At 39.6% G+C, this 18,270-nt stretch overlaps 2 protein-coding genes across 4 annotated transcripts; one reads left to right on the top strand and one right to left on the bottom strand.

The window, feature by feature from the left end:
- Positions 1-726: 726 nt before the first annotated feature.
- LOC126379577 (uncharacterized) lies at positions 727-17,786 on the top strand. The gene is made up of 5 exons (XM_050028383.1): positions 727-869; positions 2,602-2,738; positions 8,257-8,430; positions 14,049-14,493; positions 15,277-17,786. Exons 1-5 carry the CDS (start codon positions 812-814, stop codon positions 15,315-15,317), a joined length of 855 nt encoding a protein of 284 aa, XP_049884340.1. The 5' UTR covers positions 727-811; the 3' UTR covers positions 15,318-17,786.
- Positions 9,309-18,205, bottom strand: LOC126379601 (uncharacterized). Of its 3 annotated transcripts, none has more exons than XM_050028421.1 (5): positions 18,131-18,205; positions 11,880-12,085; positions 10,649-10,795; positions 10,039-10,168; positions 9,309-9,588 (listed from the first exon to the last, which is right to left on the bottom strand). In XM_050028421.1, exons 2-5 carry the CDS (start codon positions 12,064-12,066, stop codon positions 9,420-9,422), a joined length of 633 nt encoding a protein of 210 aa, XP_049884378.1. In that variant the 5' UTR covers positions 12,067-12,085; positions 18,131-18,205; the 3' UTR covers positions 9,309-9,419. The 3 variants fall into 3 exon arrangements, with proteins under 3 accessions (XP_049884378.1, XP_049884377.1, XP_049884376.1); XM_050028420.1 differs by lacking the exon at positions 18,131-18,205 and adding an exon at positions 17,784-18,006; XM_050028419.1 differs by lacking the exon at positions 18,131-18,205 and adding an exon at positions 17,813-18,006.
- Between the last annotated feature and the right edge of the window lie 65 nt (positions 18,206-18,270).

The raw sequence follows: 18,270 nt of genomic DNA, 5'->3' as shown, positions 1-18,270 counted from the left end.
GTAATCCTAGTATTGAAACAGCTTGCAGCCCTAGTAAAGGCCGCCATTTTATGCGACGATTTTTTTTTTTTTTTTTGGTTTGGTTTTCCCCGAAGGGTAAGGCAAAGGGAACTATGCCCATACAGCCATGTCTGACGTATTTTTTTTCTTGATGATTAATGAAATGATGAAAGGTGATGATGATGAAACCTAAGCCCCCACCCTCGGAGTAGACTCCTACTCCGAACCCCAAACGAATTAACTCAAAAGTCCGCATAAACTTTTGAGTTATGAAGCGGCTTCCTGACACGAAGCGAAAATAGGCAGATACACTTTGTTTATTGAATACTCCAATATAATAACACTCGCGAATGTCTTCCGACTAACTTAATGCGATCATTAACCACAAAACACCACTTCGTATTAATTATTTAGATTATTCAATGAAGAAAGCAACTGTCCCGTTCCCGCCTCCCGCCAAAAAGCCTTTATGCGACGAAGTGGCACGTTTTTTTTGTAGGTATTTCCAGTCCATACTCTTATATGTCTATGGTCTTTTCATTCAAAATAATATTTCTTATCAAGACTTTACTTTTAGGATGTTCTTTATTATTTTTCATAAATTTATTAAACTTTATTTTCTCTTTTACATGATTTTTCGTAACACGAAATCTTATACCTAAAATTGGAATAAAAAAAACCTTTCAGCTGATGACAATTTTATGACATTTGTTTGACAGCTATAAATCTAACCTAGCGTACTGGAGTTGTGATAAGAAATACATAGAAGAATATTAAAAACATATTTTACTATACTTTTTAAATATGAAGAATGGACGATAATGCGAAGCAGGTGTCTTCTTACCAGTTGGACCAAGAAATACTCGATGGTAAGTTGATGCTACGACCTATTTTATGAATGAAATTTGAGACAAGTTAGGTGTTCTCGGAATATGCAACAGGTATTTTGTGTTGTGACGCAAAATACCTCCTTTGTATACATATTTCCCTGGCTGAATGACCCATGCTCTTTGCCGGAAAATATGTTAAGATTATTTCGCGGTAATAATATTATTTTGTAAAAAAGTTATATTTTTGCTATTGCTATTTATTCAAGTACTGTGCCATTTGGTATATTTTGTGCATGCATGACTAATACAAGTTATCTAATTTATTGTGATTTGTTTGTGAACCGAAGCCTTTATGAGATAAAGTCTTGGATCATTTTATTTAGTTTTACTAAATATAATTTCCTATAATATTTACTTATATATTTCCTACCTACATTGATATGGTAAATAATAAAGTGGTAGGTAGCAACTAGAAAAATTGTTTCATTGCATGGAGCATAATGCACTTAGACACATAATCAATTTTTTTTTTTTTTTTGTTTTTGTTTTCCCCGAAGGGTAAGGCAAAGGGAACTATGCCCATACAGCCATGTCTGACGTATTTTTTTTCTTGATGATTAATGAAATGATGAAAGGTGATGATGATGAAACCTAAGCCCCCACCCTCGGAGTAGACTCCTACTCCGAACCCCAAACGAATTAACTCAAAAGTCCGCATAAACTTTTGAGTTATGAAGCGGCTTCCTGACACGAAGCGAAAATAGGCAGATACACTTTGTTTATTGAATACCCCAATATAATAACACTCGCGAATGTCTTCCGACTAACTTAATGCGATCATTAACCACAAAACACCACTTCGTATTAATTATTTAGATTATTCAATGAAGAAAGCAACTGTCCCGTTCCCGTCTCCCGCCAAAAAGCCTCCACACATAATCAAACAATAATAATTATAATTACCATAAAGCTATTTTTTTTTTTGTTTTTGTTTTCCCCGAAGGGTAAGGCAAAGGGAACTATGCCCATACAGCCATGTCTGACGTATTTTTTTTCTTGATGATTAATGAAATGATGAAAGGTGATGATGATGAAACCTAAGCCCCCACCCTCGGAGTAGACTCCTACTCCGAACCCCAAACGAATTAACTCAAAAGTCCACATAAACTTTTGAGTTATGAAGCGGCTTCCTGACACGAAGCGAAAATAGGCAGATACACTTTGTTTATTGAATACTCCAATATAATAACACTCGCGAATGTCTTACGACTAACTTAATGCGATCATTAACCACAAAACACCACTTCGTATTAATTATTTAGATTACTCAATGAAGAAAGCAACTGTCCCGTTCCCGTTTCCCGCCGAAAAGCCCATATAAAGCTAATATAAATAAAAATAAAGTAAGTTCTTTTTTAGATGCCCTTTTGGGCAGGCAAAGGAAACTTAGCCCATACAACCTGTAAGGAAATATTTAACAATGTAATAGAGAATGTTCTTGTCGAGCCTAAAGAGTCCCACTGTTAGACAAAAACCTTTCTCTATTCCTTTCAGAATTCTCTAATGTTGATAAAAAATATGTCTGTGTCATCTTTGAAGGAAACCTAATTCAAATTCAAAAATATCTTTATTCAGTAGGTAAAATAGTTACACTTTGAATCATAATTTTTTACATAACAAACCTCTCATCCGCCTACCACTACTGAGGCTTCTCACAACCTGTATGGCTGGGGAAATGATAACTTTATTATAGTATTGTATTATTGGTCAGCTCGGGGCATCAACATGACGGTAGAGGAGGTGGCAGGGCTGCCAACGTGCAAGTACGCAGAGCGCGTGTCGTCGCTGAGGCTGCCCGACGCGGACCTCGCCTTCCTCAAGGGTCTGAGGCGGAGGATCAAGAACCGGGTATGACTGCCATCAGTATTTATTTATTTATTTAATTAGTACTGCCACATGGTTTACATTTTTACATTGATACTAATTATCTCTTATTATATATATAACTCTGATGTAAATCATAACTTATCTTAATCATAACTTACACAAAATAATTGTCTTAATTTCGAACAAAAGAAAAACAAAAAAGAAAACATTTAGCAAGTAATCATTGACGAACGGTTCCGTCATTTATAAAATGCCTTTTAAGCTTATTAACATAACCAGACCCTGGACACTCATGGAGTGTACATGCCCGTAAAAACATGGTAATGTATATACATTGCGAAATGACAAAGTCGAAATTTGACTAGTATGTCACTCTGGGCGGATTACAAACTGCTAGTTCCCTAGTTCCTTAGTTTGGTTAGGACATTGCAGGCTGATCACCTGATTGTCTAAAAAGTAAAAAGATCCATGCTTCAGAAGGCACGTTAAGCTGTTGGTCCCAGTTATTACTTACTGATGTAAGTACGTAGTCATTACATGAGTCATGTCGGGGGCCTATGGCGACTCAGTAATAACCCTGACACCAGGGTTGATGGGGTGGTGATCCACCTCACAACCCACACGATAGACGAAAGAAGATTACAAACTGCTGTGGATTTGGAACAAAGAAATACAGTTTGTAAAGGTAAAAGGAAAAGCACATTACCTGGTGGCGGCGCGTCCCTCCAGCCCCCGCCAGCGGGGTACGAAAAAAAATGGGCTGGGGTGTACATGTACAGTCATGATCAATATTATGTATCTACTTTAGGACTCTGTCCCACTAACATATTTGACATTTAGTGAGACTTACAGTTCAATTTGTCAAAAAAGTTAATGTGACATGGTACCAAAGTTTATACATACTAATGCTCGTGACCGTACATATTCACGTTATCGCACACGCGCGTCTGTGTGTGACGTCTGACGCCGTATGGCAACCGTATGGTTGGAGACTAAAGTAAGACCGAGGGGGTGAGGTAAACTTAGCTCAGCTGCTGGTGGGGAGTGGAGAGTCGCCGTTCTATACGTAGTATTATTCCGTTTTCTGTGACGTAACATAAGTCTATTACGTCCCACTCTGGGGATGGACAGGCCACATGCTCAGACATCGAAAACCAAAAAACAAAATTGGACGAAAAAGTGACAGAGTGGACCCCCATACAATGATGATGATGATGATGATGATCTCTCCTACCGATTTCGGCCATGGCGACCACTTCGACTCCTAGTCAGCAATCGGAGTCGAGTAAACTGAAGCGGTCAGGTACGCAGGATATATTAAGGTGCGCAGACGTTCGCGCAAAACGCAGGCGCACACACTCGTCTTACCCCTCCTTGCTTCAGTGGAACGGAAAACCGATACGACTGAAGGAGAGGTCAGATGATGTGTCTGGCCGACGAAAAAGATGAGAGGCAGACCATGTCATAAGATTGTCAGAAGGTCAGATGAACTAAAGAAAACAGCTGGCCCACTATGGCAGTCAGAATACGTCCCACTCATCATCCCCTCAATCAATTCAGCACTCCACCATGCCGATCCACTGCGGGTTGGTGGAGGTGTTTTTACGGCTAATAGGCACATTACAAATTTGAGTATAGGTTGAGTCGGCGCCGTTTAAAGATACCGATTTTGATCTGAGTTCGATCTCTGAAGTTTAGAGTTAACACCTTACAATTTGGGTATCAAAGTCTTTTCTCAAGCGATGCTATGAAATAGAACAGCTGCTGTTAAAGTCGCAGTCAGTGTTGCCAACCTCAAAAAACTAAAAAACCACAACTCGCCTAAAAAAAACAGTAGAAAGCGGTAGGTAAAGAAAAAAAAGGCAGATTTCATAATTTTGCTCATATAATTAAATAATAAACAACTTTCTTAGTTACTAGAACTCACATCAATTGATATATTTATAATCACAGCAACATAAAACAAAAATCAAAGTAAAATTATTTTTCAGTTTCATTTTCAATTGCCCCATCTTCAATATTTTCACACTCATTTTTATTTTTGCGTGCATAAAAATATAAAGAAAATACTGCCATCTAGTGTCAATGTGTTTTATTACGTAGTGGTTTGTCATTGCGTTTTATTGCGTAGTGGTTATCAAAAAATGTTTGCATAATAGTGTATTAGGTGGCGCTGAACGCGAAAAACAGTAGAAAATAGGAATGAAACAGAAAACATGGTCATCAATGTGAAAACAGCAAATCTACTGTTAAAACAGTAGGGTTGGTAACGCTGGTCGCAGTAAATAATGAAAATGGTATGTACGTATGCGGTCGAGCCGAGCCAGTGGCGTGAGAATGCTGTCGACGCTCGTGTAATGTTACCTGCGGTCGTTAGAACGGTTAATGTTACAGCCTCACGCATTCGCAGTAATTGTATCACTTTTTTATGTACCCGCTTATATCCTGTCACTCCAGCCACTACCCGATACCCTTCAGTCAGTTACGCTCGTGGGTACGGAATCATACCCAGCAACCACATAACGACAGATGGGGACAGCTGCCCACATGCAGACAGTCGGATATCATGCCTATGATATCCTTTAGTCGTCGATTGCTACGCTTCAACCGTAACGACTTCCGAATAGTAATGGGCAGCATTACGGGTCACTGCCCACTCAATAAACGTCTATTCAATTTAGGGATAACGGACAGCCCACTTTGTAGAGGCTGTCTGGATGCAGAAGAAACTGCCATGTAATCCTGGAATGCACGGGAGTGTCAGCACAGCGGGTACAAATCCTCAAAGGAATGGGTTTATTTATTTATTTATTTATTTAATTAGTACTGCCACATGGTTTACATTTATGCATTATACTAATTAGCTCTAATTATATATATAGAGATCTGATGTAAATCACAGCTCCGCGAAGCCTGTGAAAACCCCAGGAGGCTTCTGAGCTTCTGGAAGGAGTTAAGTTGGCTTACGTAGTCAATAATTACACGCATAATGGTGCTAATTCCTGTAAATACCATCGAATTTTATTTTAAGTTGTATCTGTCATTTTCTTATCCGCCGAAAAGGAAAGGGACGGGTAATCGACAAGCATAAAATTTATGGAACACACGTCAATTTTAAGCACAAATCTAAACCAACCGTCTAAAAATTTTACATCAGTCAATAACCCGACACATTCATTTACTCATTCTTCCTAAAATTAAGAGCTGTGAATCATCCGTCCCTTTCCTTTTCGACGGATATGAAAATGACGGATATAACTTAAAATAAAATTAGGCGGTGTCTGCAGGAATCGGGGCCAATGGGCCATCTTAGGGTCTAAATGCGGAAAACAGAGCCCACTAACTAACTAACGTGTTCTAGTGTGAATCACGCTTACCCAGCAATTCCAGAAGCTCAGAAGCCTCCTGGGGTTTTCACAGGCTTACCGTCACTTACCATAAAGCGAGACTGTGGTCAAATTCGAGCCTATAGTGTTAAAAAAGACATAACAACATTGGGGTAGTCAGACGTACATTTATCGTAAGACCGTTAAATGGGCGATCGAGCATTTTAGAATAGAATAGAAATAGTTTATTATAAAATGGCGCCACACACAAAAAAAGACAACAACATCAAATTTCCACTAAAACAATTACAAAAAAGCAAGACGGATGTTCGTCGAAATGATCATAAGGTGGTGGTGGACGTCCTGAGATAAAAGGGCCTCACTCAGCACAAGTCGCGGCGTGAACCACGACGCTGATATTATGTGGACCTTTATTTTCTGCAACAAAGTATTTCGTGTCGCATTGCAAGTCATAAACGTCTTGCTTCTGTAAAGAAACTGGACCTGTCAAACCTTCAGGTTAGGTGAGCAGATCCCGTGAACAAGGGATAACGTGTTTGTCTTGCATCGTGTGGGTTGTGAGGTGGAGTACCAACCTCATCAATCCTAATGTCAGGGATATTATTAAATCGCCAAAGAAATGACATGGCTCATGTAACGACTATATACTTACATCAGTAAGTAGTGACCGGAACCAACAGCTTAACGTGCCTTCCGCACGGATCATCTTACTTTCGGACAATCAGATGATCAACCTGTAACGTTCTAACCAAACTAGAGATCACAAGGTGGTTTTTGTGATATGTCCCCATTGGGATTCTTGGGACTTCCGAATCGTGAGCCCAAAGCATGCCCCGGACATTTCGTACAATAAAACCTCGTTTCACACAGACACTACACATTGACGTTATCGTACACGCGCATCTGTGTGTGTGACGTCTGACGCCATACGATTTTGATGACTAAAGCTGCTGCCCTCAGACGTCACACACACAGTTGCACGTGTTGATAATAACAATGTGTAGTGTCTTTGTAAACCGAGATCGTTTGTATGAAATGTCTGGGGCGTCAAAATTCAAAAAAGAAATCAAAAATATTTATTTTTCAAAATTGGCTTACAAAGTTAGCGCTTTTTGAACGTCAAAAAAATTAAATTACACATTGGCCCCGATTCCTGCAGACACCGCCTAATTTTATTTTAGGTTATATCCGTCATTTTCGTATCCGTCGAAAAGGAAAGGGACGGATGATTCACAGCTCTTAATTTTAGGAAGAATGAGTAAATGAATGAATAGGAGGAGCTCGGTGGCGCAGCGGTTAACGCGCTCGGTCTGCGATTGTTGAAGTTAAGCAACTTTCGCAAAGGCCGGTCATAGGATGGGTGACCACAAAAAAAAAAAAAAGTTTTCATCTCGAACTCCTCCGTGCTTCGGAAGGCACGTTAAGCCGTTGGTCCCGGCTGCATTAGCAGTCGTTAATAACCACCAATCCGCACTGGGCCCGCGTGGTGGTTTAAGGCCCGATCTCCCTATCCATCCATAGGGAAGGCCCGTGCCCCAGCAGTGGGGACGTTAATGGGCTGGTGATGATGATGAGTAAATGAATGAATAACCCGGGCGAATCAAAAGGTACGTCACTGGTACGCAAGCCGTTTGACGTGCTGTCTACTTAACTGTGTCGGGTTATTGACGGATGTAAAATTTTTAGACGGTTGGTTTAGATTTGTGCTTAAAATTGACGTGTGTTCCATAAATTTTATGCTTGTCGATTACCCGTCCCTTTCCTTTTCGGCGGATAAGAAAATGACAGATATAACTTAAAATTAGATGGTATTTACAGGAATTAGCACCACTATGTAACTAGCTGTAAAACTACTACCACATCGGAATCTGTAACACTGAGGGAAAGACGTGGCCAGAAAACCTCGCAGCACAGGGCCCTGGTCCTACTGTTTCATGTTTTCCTTTCTTTTCTTTTTAAATCCAGTTTGTATTACATAATTTATAGACTTAAATACAATGGTATTCCAATTACAGTCGGTGGAAGGAAAGTGAAAAATAAAGAGCTTATGTGACTTATGTGACTTGTGGGTGTGACAGTAAGACTGAGGGGGTGAGGTAAACTAGCTCAGCCGCTGGTGGGGAGCGGGGAGTTGCCGTTGTATACGTAGTGATTGTATGCGCGAACTGACCCCGGAGGGGCGCGCGTTGCAGGTGGCGTCCCAGAACAGCCGGCGCCGCAGCGTGGAGCAGCTGCGGCGCCTGACCCGCGAGCTGCGGGCGGTGCGCGCGCGCCGCGGGGCCGCGCGGGCCGAGCGCCGCGCGCTGCTGCAGCAGCTGGAGCACACGAGGGCCGCCTGCCTGCGGCTGCGGGGGCACCTCCTCCACGTGAGTCCACTGCATTACAACTAACATGTCAGTCGACTGCAAAAAATCAACGGCCTCCGTGGTCCAGTGGTTGAGCGTTGGGCTCACGATCAGGAGGTCCCGGGTTCGAATCCTGATGGAGACATATCACAAAAAAACACTTTGTGATTCCTAGTTTAGTTAGGACATTACAGGCTGATCACCTCATCGTGCAAAAAGTAAGACGATCCGTGCTTCGGGAGGCACGTTAAGCCGTTGCTCCCGGTTACTACTTACTGACGTGAGTGTAGTCGTTACATGAGTCATGCCAGGGGCCTTTGGCGGCTCAATAATAACCCTGACACCAGGGTTGATGAGGTTGGTCTTCCACCTCACAACCCACACGATAGAAGAAGATAAAATCACTAAATCTTTCAAGGGGCAATGTGTACGTATTTACAATAAGATTCCCATTGACAGTCAGAATTTACCTTTGAACAGTTTAAGGCAGTAATTCAACAGAAACTTTGTAAAAAAAAGGTTATTATAAGGTTAGTGATTAATTAGAAGATATGAATGCATGGGATTAACTGTCTGAGAACTGATATTAGGCAGCTAAATTACTCAATTGTATACCAATATTTTATGTTTATTTTTATTTTTTTAAAGAACGTCTAGGGCCCTGTGCCGAGGTTTTTCTTGCGGCTTCTTTTCCCCGGCTATACACCTGTATAGCCGCACTACTACTTACTTACTTACTGCAGCTTCTCACAACCTTGTGAGAAGCTGCAGTAGTTTTAGGCGGATGAGACGTTCGTTATGTAAAAATTGACGATTCAAAGTGTAACTATGTTACCTACTGAATAAAGATATTTTTGAATTTGAATTTGAATAAATAAAACTTACTTATAATAATAAAACTACTGAAAGAGAAGAATACATTATAATAAGTAAATTATAGAGACGTATAACTGTATGTGTGTAAAAGCGAGTGTGAATAAAAAAAACGCATATTCATCTCTTTGTTATAATTATCCCAAGTGGTCATCGATGGTCCCCAAACCCTGGGTGTCGCACGCGCTCTCTGACGCGCCCATGCACATCTCCTCACATTTCTCCCTGGTTTTAAAGTTGTTCTGGTTGCCTCGGCAGACAAAGTCAAACTCTTGGCACTCGTCCATGAATGGGTTATATCCGTATCTGGTAGACAAATGTGGATAGATATCCAATTAGGGACTTCCCAGGCCACGCAAAAACATAGATGGCGATATACAAGTCCAAAGGGATGCACTGAATAAGACGGTCGTTTATTGTCTGTCGTTGGATATGATATATAACACAGATATGTATATAACAGGTGTGGAGGTACACACTACAGGGATAATGGGACCTATTTTCACATCACTAATTTAAGAGCCACGCTCTTGTCGGTGTAGCATTCTCCATGTTACTATTTTAGGGAAAAACTATGTTAGCAAAAGTATGAAACTGAATGTAATTAAAGAAAATCATTATTTTTTTACGGAAAATTCCACTTGATATCAACTCAGAATCATGGTCTGAATCATCCCCCTCATTCGGTACGGTGCTACTAAAACCCTGAATGTGCAATGAAGAATTTTCGATGGAAGAACTCTTTATTGTACGTACCGTGTCTTGGGATATCCGTCGGGGCAGTCGCCAGATATGGGTTGGTCGAAGCAAAACTTGGGTTTCCCGGTGTTGACGGGCACGTAGGACCACGGCGGCGGCGGGTTGCCATCGTTGCCCGGCCCGACACCTACCAGCACATTTTATTTATTTATTTAATTACATAACACAACATAAACAGCTTAAATACGTCCCACTGCTGGGCACAGGCCTCCCCTCAATCAACCGGAGGGGGTATGGAGCATATCCACCACGCTGCTCCAATGCGGGTTGGTGGAGGTATTTTTACGGCTAATAGCCGGGACCAACGGTTTAACGTGCCCTCCGAAGCACGGAATCATCTTACTTTTTCGGACAATCAGGTGATTCAAGCCTGAAAAGTCCTTGCCAAACAAAGGACAGTCTCACAAAGTGATTTCGACAATGTCCCCATCGGGAATCGAACCCGGACCTCCAGATCGTGAGCCTAACGCTCAGCCACTGGACCACAGAAGCTGTTAGGTCCTTGAATATTTTTTTCTTTCTTCTTTCCTCTTTCTTTCTTCTTTCTTCTTTCTTCCTCCTTTCTTCTTTTTTTCTTTAAATGCTGCAAAATAACATGAGTACTTGCCTACCCATCCCTTAGGCCAGCCCGGGGAGCCAGGCATACCAGGGCCCATGCCCTTAGGGTACTGCGCTCCATACAGTCCCTTCTTCTTCCGTATATTCTCCAGTCTTTTATTGTAGGCCGCCACGTACGTCGTGAAATTTGGCATTCCTGTAACATTACAATCCCGCTTTTAAAACCACATAATAACGGGTTCTTACATACATACATACATACATAAACTCACGCCCGTAATCCCTAATGGGGTGGGCAGAGCCACAAGTAATCAAAGACAACTTGCAGCCACTGTTGATACGAAGTCCAAAGATCGATATGATGAACCTTATGGTGATAAGGGATCAGCCTATCGCCCACAACATTAGTCCATCATGTAATAACGGGTTCTTACCGCGTTTAAAGCAGGGATATGAGACTCCCGAATCCGTAACCAGTTATTATGTGTTTTATTTTAACTATGATAATGGTGCTAATTCCTGTAAATACCATCTAATTTTATTTTAAGTTATATGTGTCATTTTCTTATCCGCCGAAAAGGAAAGGGACGGGTAATCGACAAGCATAAAATTTATGGAACACACGTCAATTTTAAACACAAATCTAAAACAACCGTCTAAAAATTTTACACTGGCCAATAACCCGACAGAATTAAGTTGACATCACACGTCAAACGGTTTGCATACCAGCAAGATACCTTTTTGATTCGCCCGGGTTATCCATTCATTTACTAATTCTTCCTAAAATTAAGGGTTGTCAATCATCCGTCCCTTTCCTTTTCGGTGGATAAGAAAATTACAGGTATAACATAAAGTTAAATTAGGAGGTGTCTGCAGAAATAACCATAGAAATAACATTACCAATGCACTAATACTATTACTGTTCTTATTGGTATAAGAAAACCAGGTATGCTCAAAACTGACAGCTAACATTTCAAGGTTAGCCCAGCTGACGTCATCCCACCCTGCGTAACCATTTCGTAAAAAAATAAATTAACCAAATCCAATGTTTTTACTTTGCAAGGAAATTTTGTACTTTTAGTAAAATACTTACGGACAAATAATATTAATTAAATACATTAGTCAGTAATTCACTTAATTTTCAATAATATAATTTACGTCCTTGGAATGTTGGAGATACCAATTGAATGGTAACACTTACGTCATCAAGGGCTAGCAATGGCGACTTGTCATAGGATTGAGGATACCTGGTCTTCTTATACCATGGGTTATGTAATGACCAGGGGGTGGTTGCCAGCCGTTCCACATGTCCTTGGGCTTGTGTGCCTTCTGGCCGACGCCGTGGTTGCTGATGGGTTCCATCGGATCCATGGTGGTGGTGCGCTGGCCGCCTCCCCACCAACACTGCTCGCTCAATTGCCAGTTGACCAGCATGCTCAACACCACCCTCAGGGTTAGTGGGGACATCTGGCTACGTGCTTAGTACCTGTAAATAAAGAAAAAGACATATAAAAAGAAAAACTAAAACCCGACAACGAAAAAATCGCGCTCTAGAAAATATTTCTCTGAAATTCTCCCGAATAGCACAATACAATACAAATACACTTTATTGAACCAAAAAAAAAAAACTCAAGTAAGTTCTCGTATGGTCTCGTGGTAAGCAGACTCTTAGGACTGATAGGATGCTTTTGGTGACACATTGGCCCCGATTCCTGCAGGCACCTCATTTTATTTTAAGTTCAATCGACAAGAATAAAATTCGTCAAATTTTGACAGAAATTTTATTGGCCAATAATCCGACATAATTAAGTTAACAGAATCCGGGCCATAACCCTTAATAAAAAAAAAATGGTTAACAGCACACGTCAAACGGGTTGCGTATGAGCGAAATGCCTATTTAATTCGCCCGGGTTATTCAACTCCAGTCCCTTTCCTTTTCGGCGGGTAAGAAAATAACAGGTATAACTTAAAATAAAATTAGATGGTATTTACAGGAATTAGCACCAATGTCTTACTAACACTAGTTTATAAGTCGTTGGAATACTAACATTCTATGGACTTTGTCCGAAATAAACGATTTTGAATTTAATTTAAAAGTTGATTTGGAAAGTAGTTTCTTATTCGCGTCGCAAAATGAAAATGTCGTTGAAAATACAAAAAAAAAAACGAATTGCCTCCTTGTTCTTGTAATTCTTTGTTTATACGGATATAAGCAGATGGATTTTTTAAATCGAGTTTTATCAGAGTTGCACCAATGAGTTATTAATTCGTCTCAAATTCAGTTTTCACTAACACAGTTCGCTCGACCATTATAGACGGCGATACGGCTTACCTATCACGTTGGTCTAACAGGGAGCTCGGTGAGGTGTGGGTAGGGTACGGTCACGAGCATTAATATGTATGCACTTTGTTACCATGTCACATTAACTTTTTTGACAAAATTTGTCAAAAATATGTTAGTGCGACAGAGTCCTAAAGTGGGTACATTATATTGCTCATGACTGTACTTAGTTCATCTTGCGATGGAGGTACGATCGTAGAGCAAAAGTGCAGTCACTGAGCCCAGCGAATTATTTGTAAACAGTGGTGAAATTATGAACCATTAGTTGTCATAATTATAAAATTTATGTTTTTGTACGTGTTTTTGGTCTATTACAGAAACGACATGTAACCAGGAGGTCTTGAATGCAACCAGTTAATTTATTACTTTGCAAGAAACTGATTGGACTTTTGGACTTTCGTACCTCTGACTACACCAATAGGGTAGTTGAATAAATTGAAATCGAATCGAAATTCGTTGAAAAATGTAACATAACCACTCGGCATCAGGGGGGTTAAAATGGCCACATCGAAGCGATTCATCTAAGAAAGCAATATTGCTATTTGACATTTGTTTGCATTGCGCACTTACTTTTACATGCGCCATTTTAACCCCCCTGGAAGCTAGAAAGTAATATTAATAGGAAGGCATCACGTGTTCATAGCATCATAAGCTACCACCAAGCTACATACATGGAAACGGCCTCCGTGGTCCGTGGTCACGCTCCGGAGGCCCCGGGTTCGAATCCCGGTGGGGAAATATCACAAAAATCATATTGTGATCCCTAGTTTGGTCATTGGACATTACAGGCTGATCACATGATTGTCCGAAAGTAAGATGATCCGTGCTTTGGAAGGCACGTTAAGCCGTTGGTCCCGGTAACGACTTACTGATGTAAGTTAGTAGTCGTTACATGAGTCATGTCATGGGGCCTTTGGCGGCTCAATAGTAACCCTGACACCAGAGTTGGTGAGGTTGGTAATCCACTTCACAACCCACACGAGAAAAGAAGAAGCTACATTGATGGAAAGTTGTTTTGATAGAAAGGGACGGAGCATTCAGCTTTTAAAATTAAATTATAATTCGATTAGCTTTTAGAATTAAATTTACTGGTTATTTTTAATTTCAGGTCCTGCAATCCCGCTCAGACCCCACAGAGGTGCCAAGCCTCGACCCCGTGCGGACCCCTGAATCTCAGCCCAAAGACGCGCCCAAAAAGATCACAGTATGCGAGACAAAGACGCCACTACTCTCAGACTGCTTCAAAGACAACAAGATAGAGAGGGACAAACATATATTCGAGTGCCGCATCGACAAAATCGTTCAGAACAGCGTCAACCATATGTTCAAAGACAAAAAGAAGATATTTGCGAAGACGGTTTTTATTTCGAACGAGAAGTTTTTAAACGGTAAAACCCAGCCAGATTTAGAAGGCGATGGGAAGAGTATAGAGTGCGAAGAGGAGGGCGTTTTGAATTTGTCGGTTAAGCACGAGAAGAGGAGGGCTCATGGGAGGAAGCAGTCGGCGCCGAGACGCATCCCTTACGCCTGTTTGGGGACCTTGGACAATGAGGGTGAGTTCAGGTTTTTTTTATTATTAATATAACTAGGATATGTGAATAAGAATATAAGAAGAAGAATATATGTGGGGTAAAGTGGGGTAAACCTAGCTCAGACGTTGGTGGAGGGCGGAGAGGAGCTCGGTGGCGCAGCGGTAAACGCGCTCGGTTTGCCATTGTTGAAGTTAAGCAACTTTCGCAAAGGCCGGTCATAGGATGTGTGACCACAAAAAAAAGTTTTCATCTGGAGCTCCTCCGTGCTTCGGAAGGCACGTTAAGCCGTTGGTCCCGGCTGCATTAGCAGTCGTTAATAACCATCAATTCGCACTGGGCCCGCGTAGTGGTTTAAGGCCCGATCTACCTATCCATCCATAGGGAAGGCCCGTGCCCCAGCAGTGGGGAAGTTAATGAGCTGATGATGATGACGATGATGACGACGTAGTATTATTCCTTATTCTATGATAGAAGGCAACATTTTTTACAGAACATAAGCCACGACTATATCCTAATGGGGGTAGTCAGAGGTACATACATCCCAAGATGAACTCAGTACCCACCCTTCACCGACACACCTTCATTTTTACATACATACATACATAAACTCACGCCCGTAATCCCTAATGGGGTGGGCAGAGCCACAAGTAATCAAAGACAACTTGCAGCCACTGTTGATACGAATTCCAAAGATGGATATGATGAACCTTATGGTGATAAGGGATCAGCCTATCGCCCATAACATTAGTCCATCATGTTAGAGCCTTCATTTTTAAATATAATAAAATTGAGTTTTTTTTACAGATGTAGTGCTCGACCTTAAAATAAAAAAGGAGGCGCCGTGACGCGCGACAGAAGGCAACGTACATACAGGTGAACGGGAATAAACATGGAAGCAGTGTCCATACTCGCTGCAGTTGATTATTTACGACAAAACTCACACAATACAAAACACAATCACAGTAGCAAAATAATATTCAAAAATCACGTTAAATGTTATTGATTTTATGCCGCTATTTCTGAGCGTAATCATTTACGCCGTTTCGTAAACAATTAGGCTAGTTACCAACTAGTCAAATCAGTTACTTTTTTCTAAACGTCAAAACACGAAATTACTATGGAATTTGTATGAAAAAGCACACTGTGACGTCATAGAAAAACGTGATAAAATGTCAGACTTATTAAGTTTTTGTTGATTAAAATTTAGTGATGTGCCGGATCGTTAAAAATGTATATCCGCGGATACGGATCTGAATACGGATATTTAGTGTAAAGATCCGCGGATACGGATATTCGGAACATCACTATTAAAATTCATAAATAAGTTAAATCAAACCAAATATACTTTATTGCACAGAACTAAAATTTCAACAATCAGACATAACACATGAATACAGTACAACTTGGGCGGCCTTATTGCTCTAAAGAAATTTCTTCCAGGCAACCAACAAAAGGAAACAAACCAAATAAATACCTAAAAGAATAGAAAAAAATAATGTTTTTCGTTAGTTTTAGATCTGTATTTATTTAGTGATCAGAATTTGATAATTTATCTTGAACCTAGTACGGTCACGTGTACTAATATGTATGCACTTTGAAACCATGTCACGTTAACTTTTTTGCCAAATTGAACCGTAAGTCTCATTAAATGTCAAAAATGATAGTGCGACAGAGTTCTAAAGTGGGTACATGATATTGTTCATGACTGTACACGACCCAGTTGACGTACTGGTAAGTGACAAATGGCGCGCGATTTATACCTTTATGCCACAGCAATAAAGGCCAGGGGCCTGTTTAATAAAACTTACAATTGTACATTACAATGACATTTTGATGTACATTGCGGAGTTTGTGATCACGAATATTTTGCAGTTTCATATTAGCTACGTAATGAACACCAAATTGTTGTAATTTACAATTGTAAGTTTTATTAAACAGGCCCCTAGTACGATTTTGAAATCCCGCCATCCGCGGTAAGGTTTTCGTTGCGTCATTTCTTAGCCACAAGAATATTTCCATGTTTATTTCCGTTCACAGTAACACACACATCAGACCAAATATTATATTAACTATGCGGAGACAAGGCCGTACTAAACTAAATACGAATTATTTACAATAAAAAAGAATTGAGGTGATCTGTACAATGGTTGAGAATTATCCAAATGAAATTGAAATGCACAGAAAGACTAAAAAAAGTGGCAAATAATTTATTCTTCCTTTTATATTTAGATTTTTATAAAAAATCTTTATAGGAACCATTTTGGATACAAAAATATCCTACAAAGATGTCGAAAAGTATATTCCTAGAAAAACGACGTAACATAAGCTCACGCCATATGCCCAATTGGGGTAGTCAGAGGTACAGCCATCGCATTATGAGCGAAGTACCCACGTTTCATCGAGCTTTATTAGACTAACGTGATAGTTTTTTTAACTACTTGGCCGGACAAATGGGGAGCACTGGAGGCTCTCACCTGGTATTAATTAATCAAGGAAGATTGAAATTATTTGCCATTTCTGCGATTATTTATAACCAAACAAATCTTGTATAGAAGTTCAAAACACCTTATTGGGAAATTGACTCGTCCATTTTATGTCTATATCTAGCCTATACTATGTATTTCTATATAGATATTTTTATACCCGTTTTGATCGAAACAAAACTATATATTCACAACATGGGACAATATTAAAATTCCTTAACTTTTAAGTAAGAAAAGTGTTAAAAATCAATGTTTATGTTTTAGTCTGTAGCTTGAGATCGGTGGAAAACTGTTTCTGAAGCAATAAAACATTTAACTCACGACTATATTTCAATCGGGGTAGCCAGAGGTACCTCCATCGCAAGATGAACTAAGTACCCACACCTCACCGAGCTTTCTGTTAGACCAACGTGATAGGTGAGCCGTATCGCCGTCTATAAGTACTTAGTTTATATAGCAAATGTAAATTGTTACTGGCAATAAATTTATTTTATTCTTATTCTATAATGGTCGAGCCAACTGTGTTAGTGATAAAACATTTAAAGTGGCTTCTAACCGCAATCGACATTGTTAACTTTTAAGGAAGAGTAACTGAATTTCACCAACCTCAAGCTTTATGTAATTTCAACAAGAATCGAATATTTTATATTCTAATCAACAAAATGATGTAATAACATCGTAAAAATATATACAAAGTAGGTAATGTAGGCACATGACAAGATTTATACTGAATATTTGTAATGTAGATTATACAAAGTAGTGTAAGATTAAGAAATGTGTATAAAATGATTTATGTGATGTTGAGTTTTAATAAATAATTTTAGTTACCCATGTTGTCGTTTTTTTTTGTTACTTACATCAGTAACTCCCAATGGGTTCTATGGAATTGCGACGTGTTGACAATACAAAATACATAAACTTATAAATATCATTTAACAGAAATAAATCCTTCAGTGTTACAAACAACTAACTAACTAACTAAACTTTTTTTTCTTAACTTAACTTTTTTGTGTTTAACTTTTATATTTTAAATTTTATAAATTTTGCATGATTTATGTAATTTAAATGCACGGTAAACTATACTTTTTTTTAACATCTGTCACACTGCATTTATGGCAAATAATCTTATCTTAAACGTTTTCGGAGGTAGTTTGAGATCACTTACAAGTACTTACCTATCATCAGTTTACGTAATTTAGTTGTGATTAACATTTTCTTTAGAATGGTTTTGTTCACTGGAATAAAATAACCGAAATATCAATCGCAACAGCTCATTTCGTTTCGAAGATTGAGAAAAAATCGCTAGTTTATTATG

The sequence above is a fragment of the Pectinophora gossypiella genome, chromosome 29 (genome assembly GCF_024362695.1).
Source record: "Pectinophora gossypiella chromosome 29, ilPecGoss1.1, whole genome shotgun sequence".
NCBI classification, from domain to species: domain Eukaryota; kingdom Metazoa; phylum Arthropoda; class Insecta; order Lepidoptera; family Gelechiidae; genus Pectinophora; species Pectinophora gossypiella.
The sequence above is the reverse complement of the archived record's forward strand: the minus strand, read 5'-3'. Positions and strand labels throughout refer to the sequence as shown.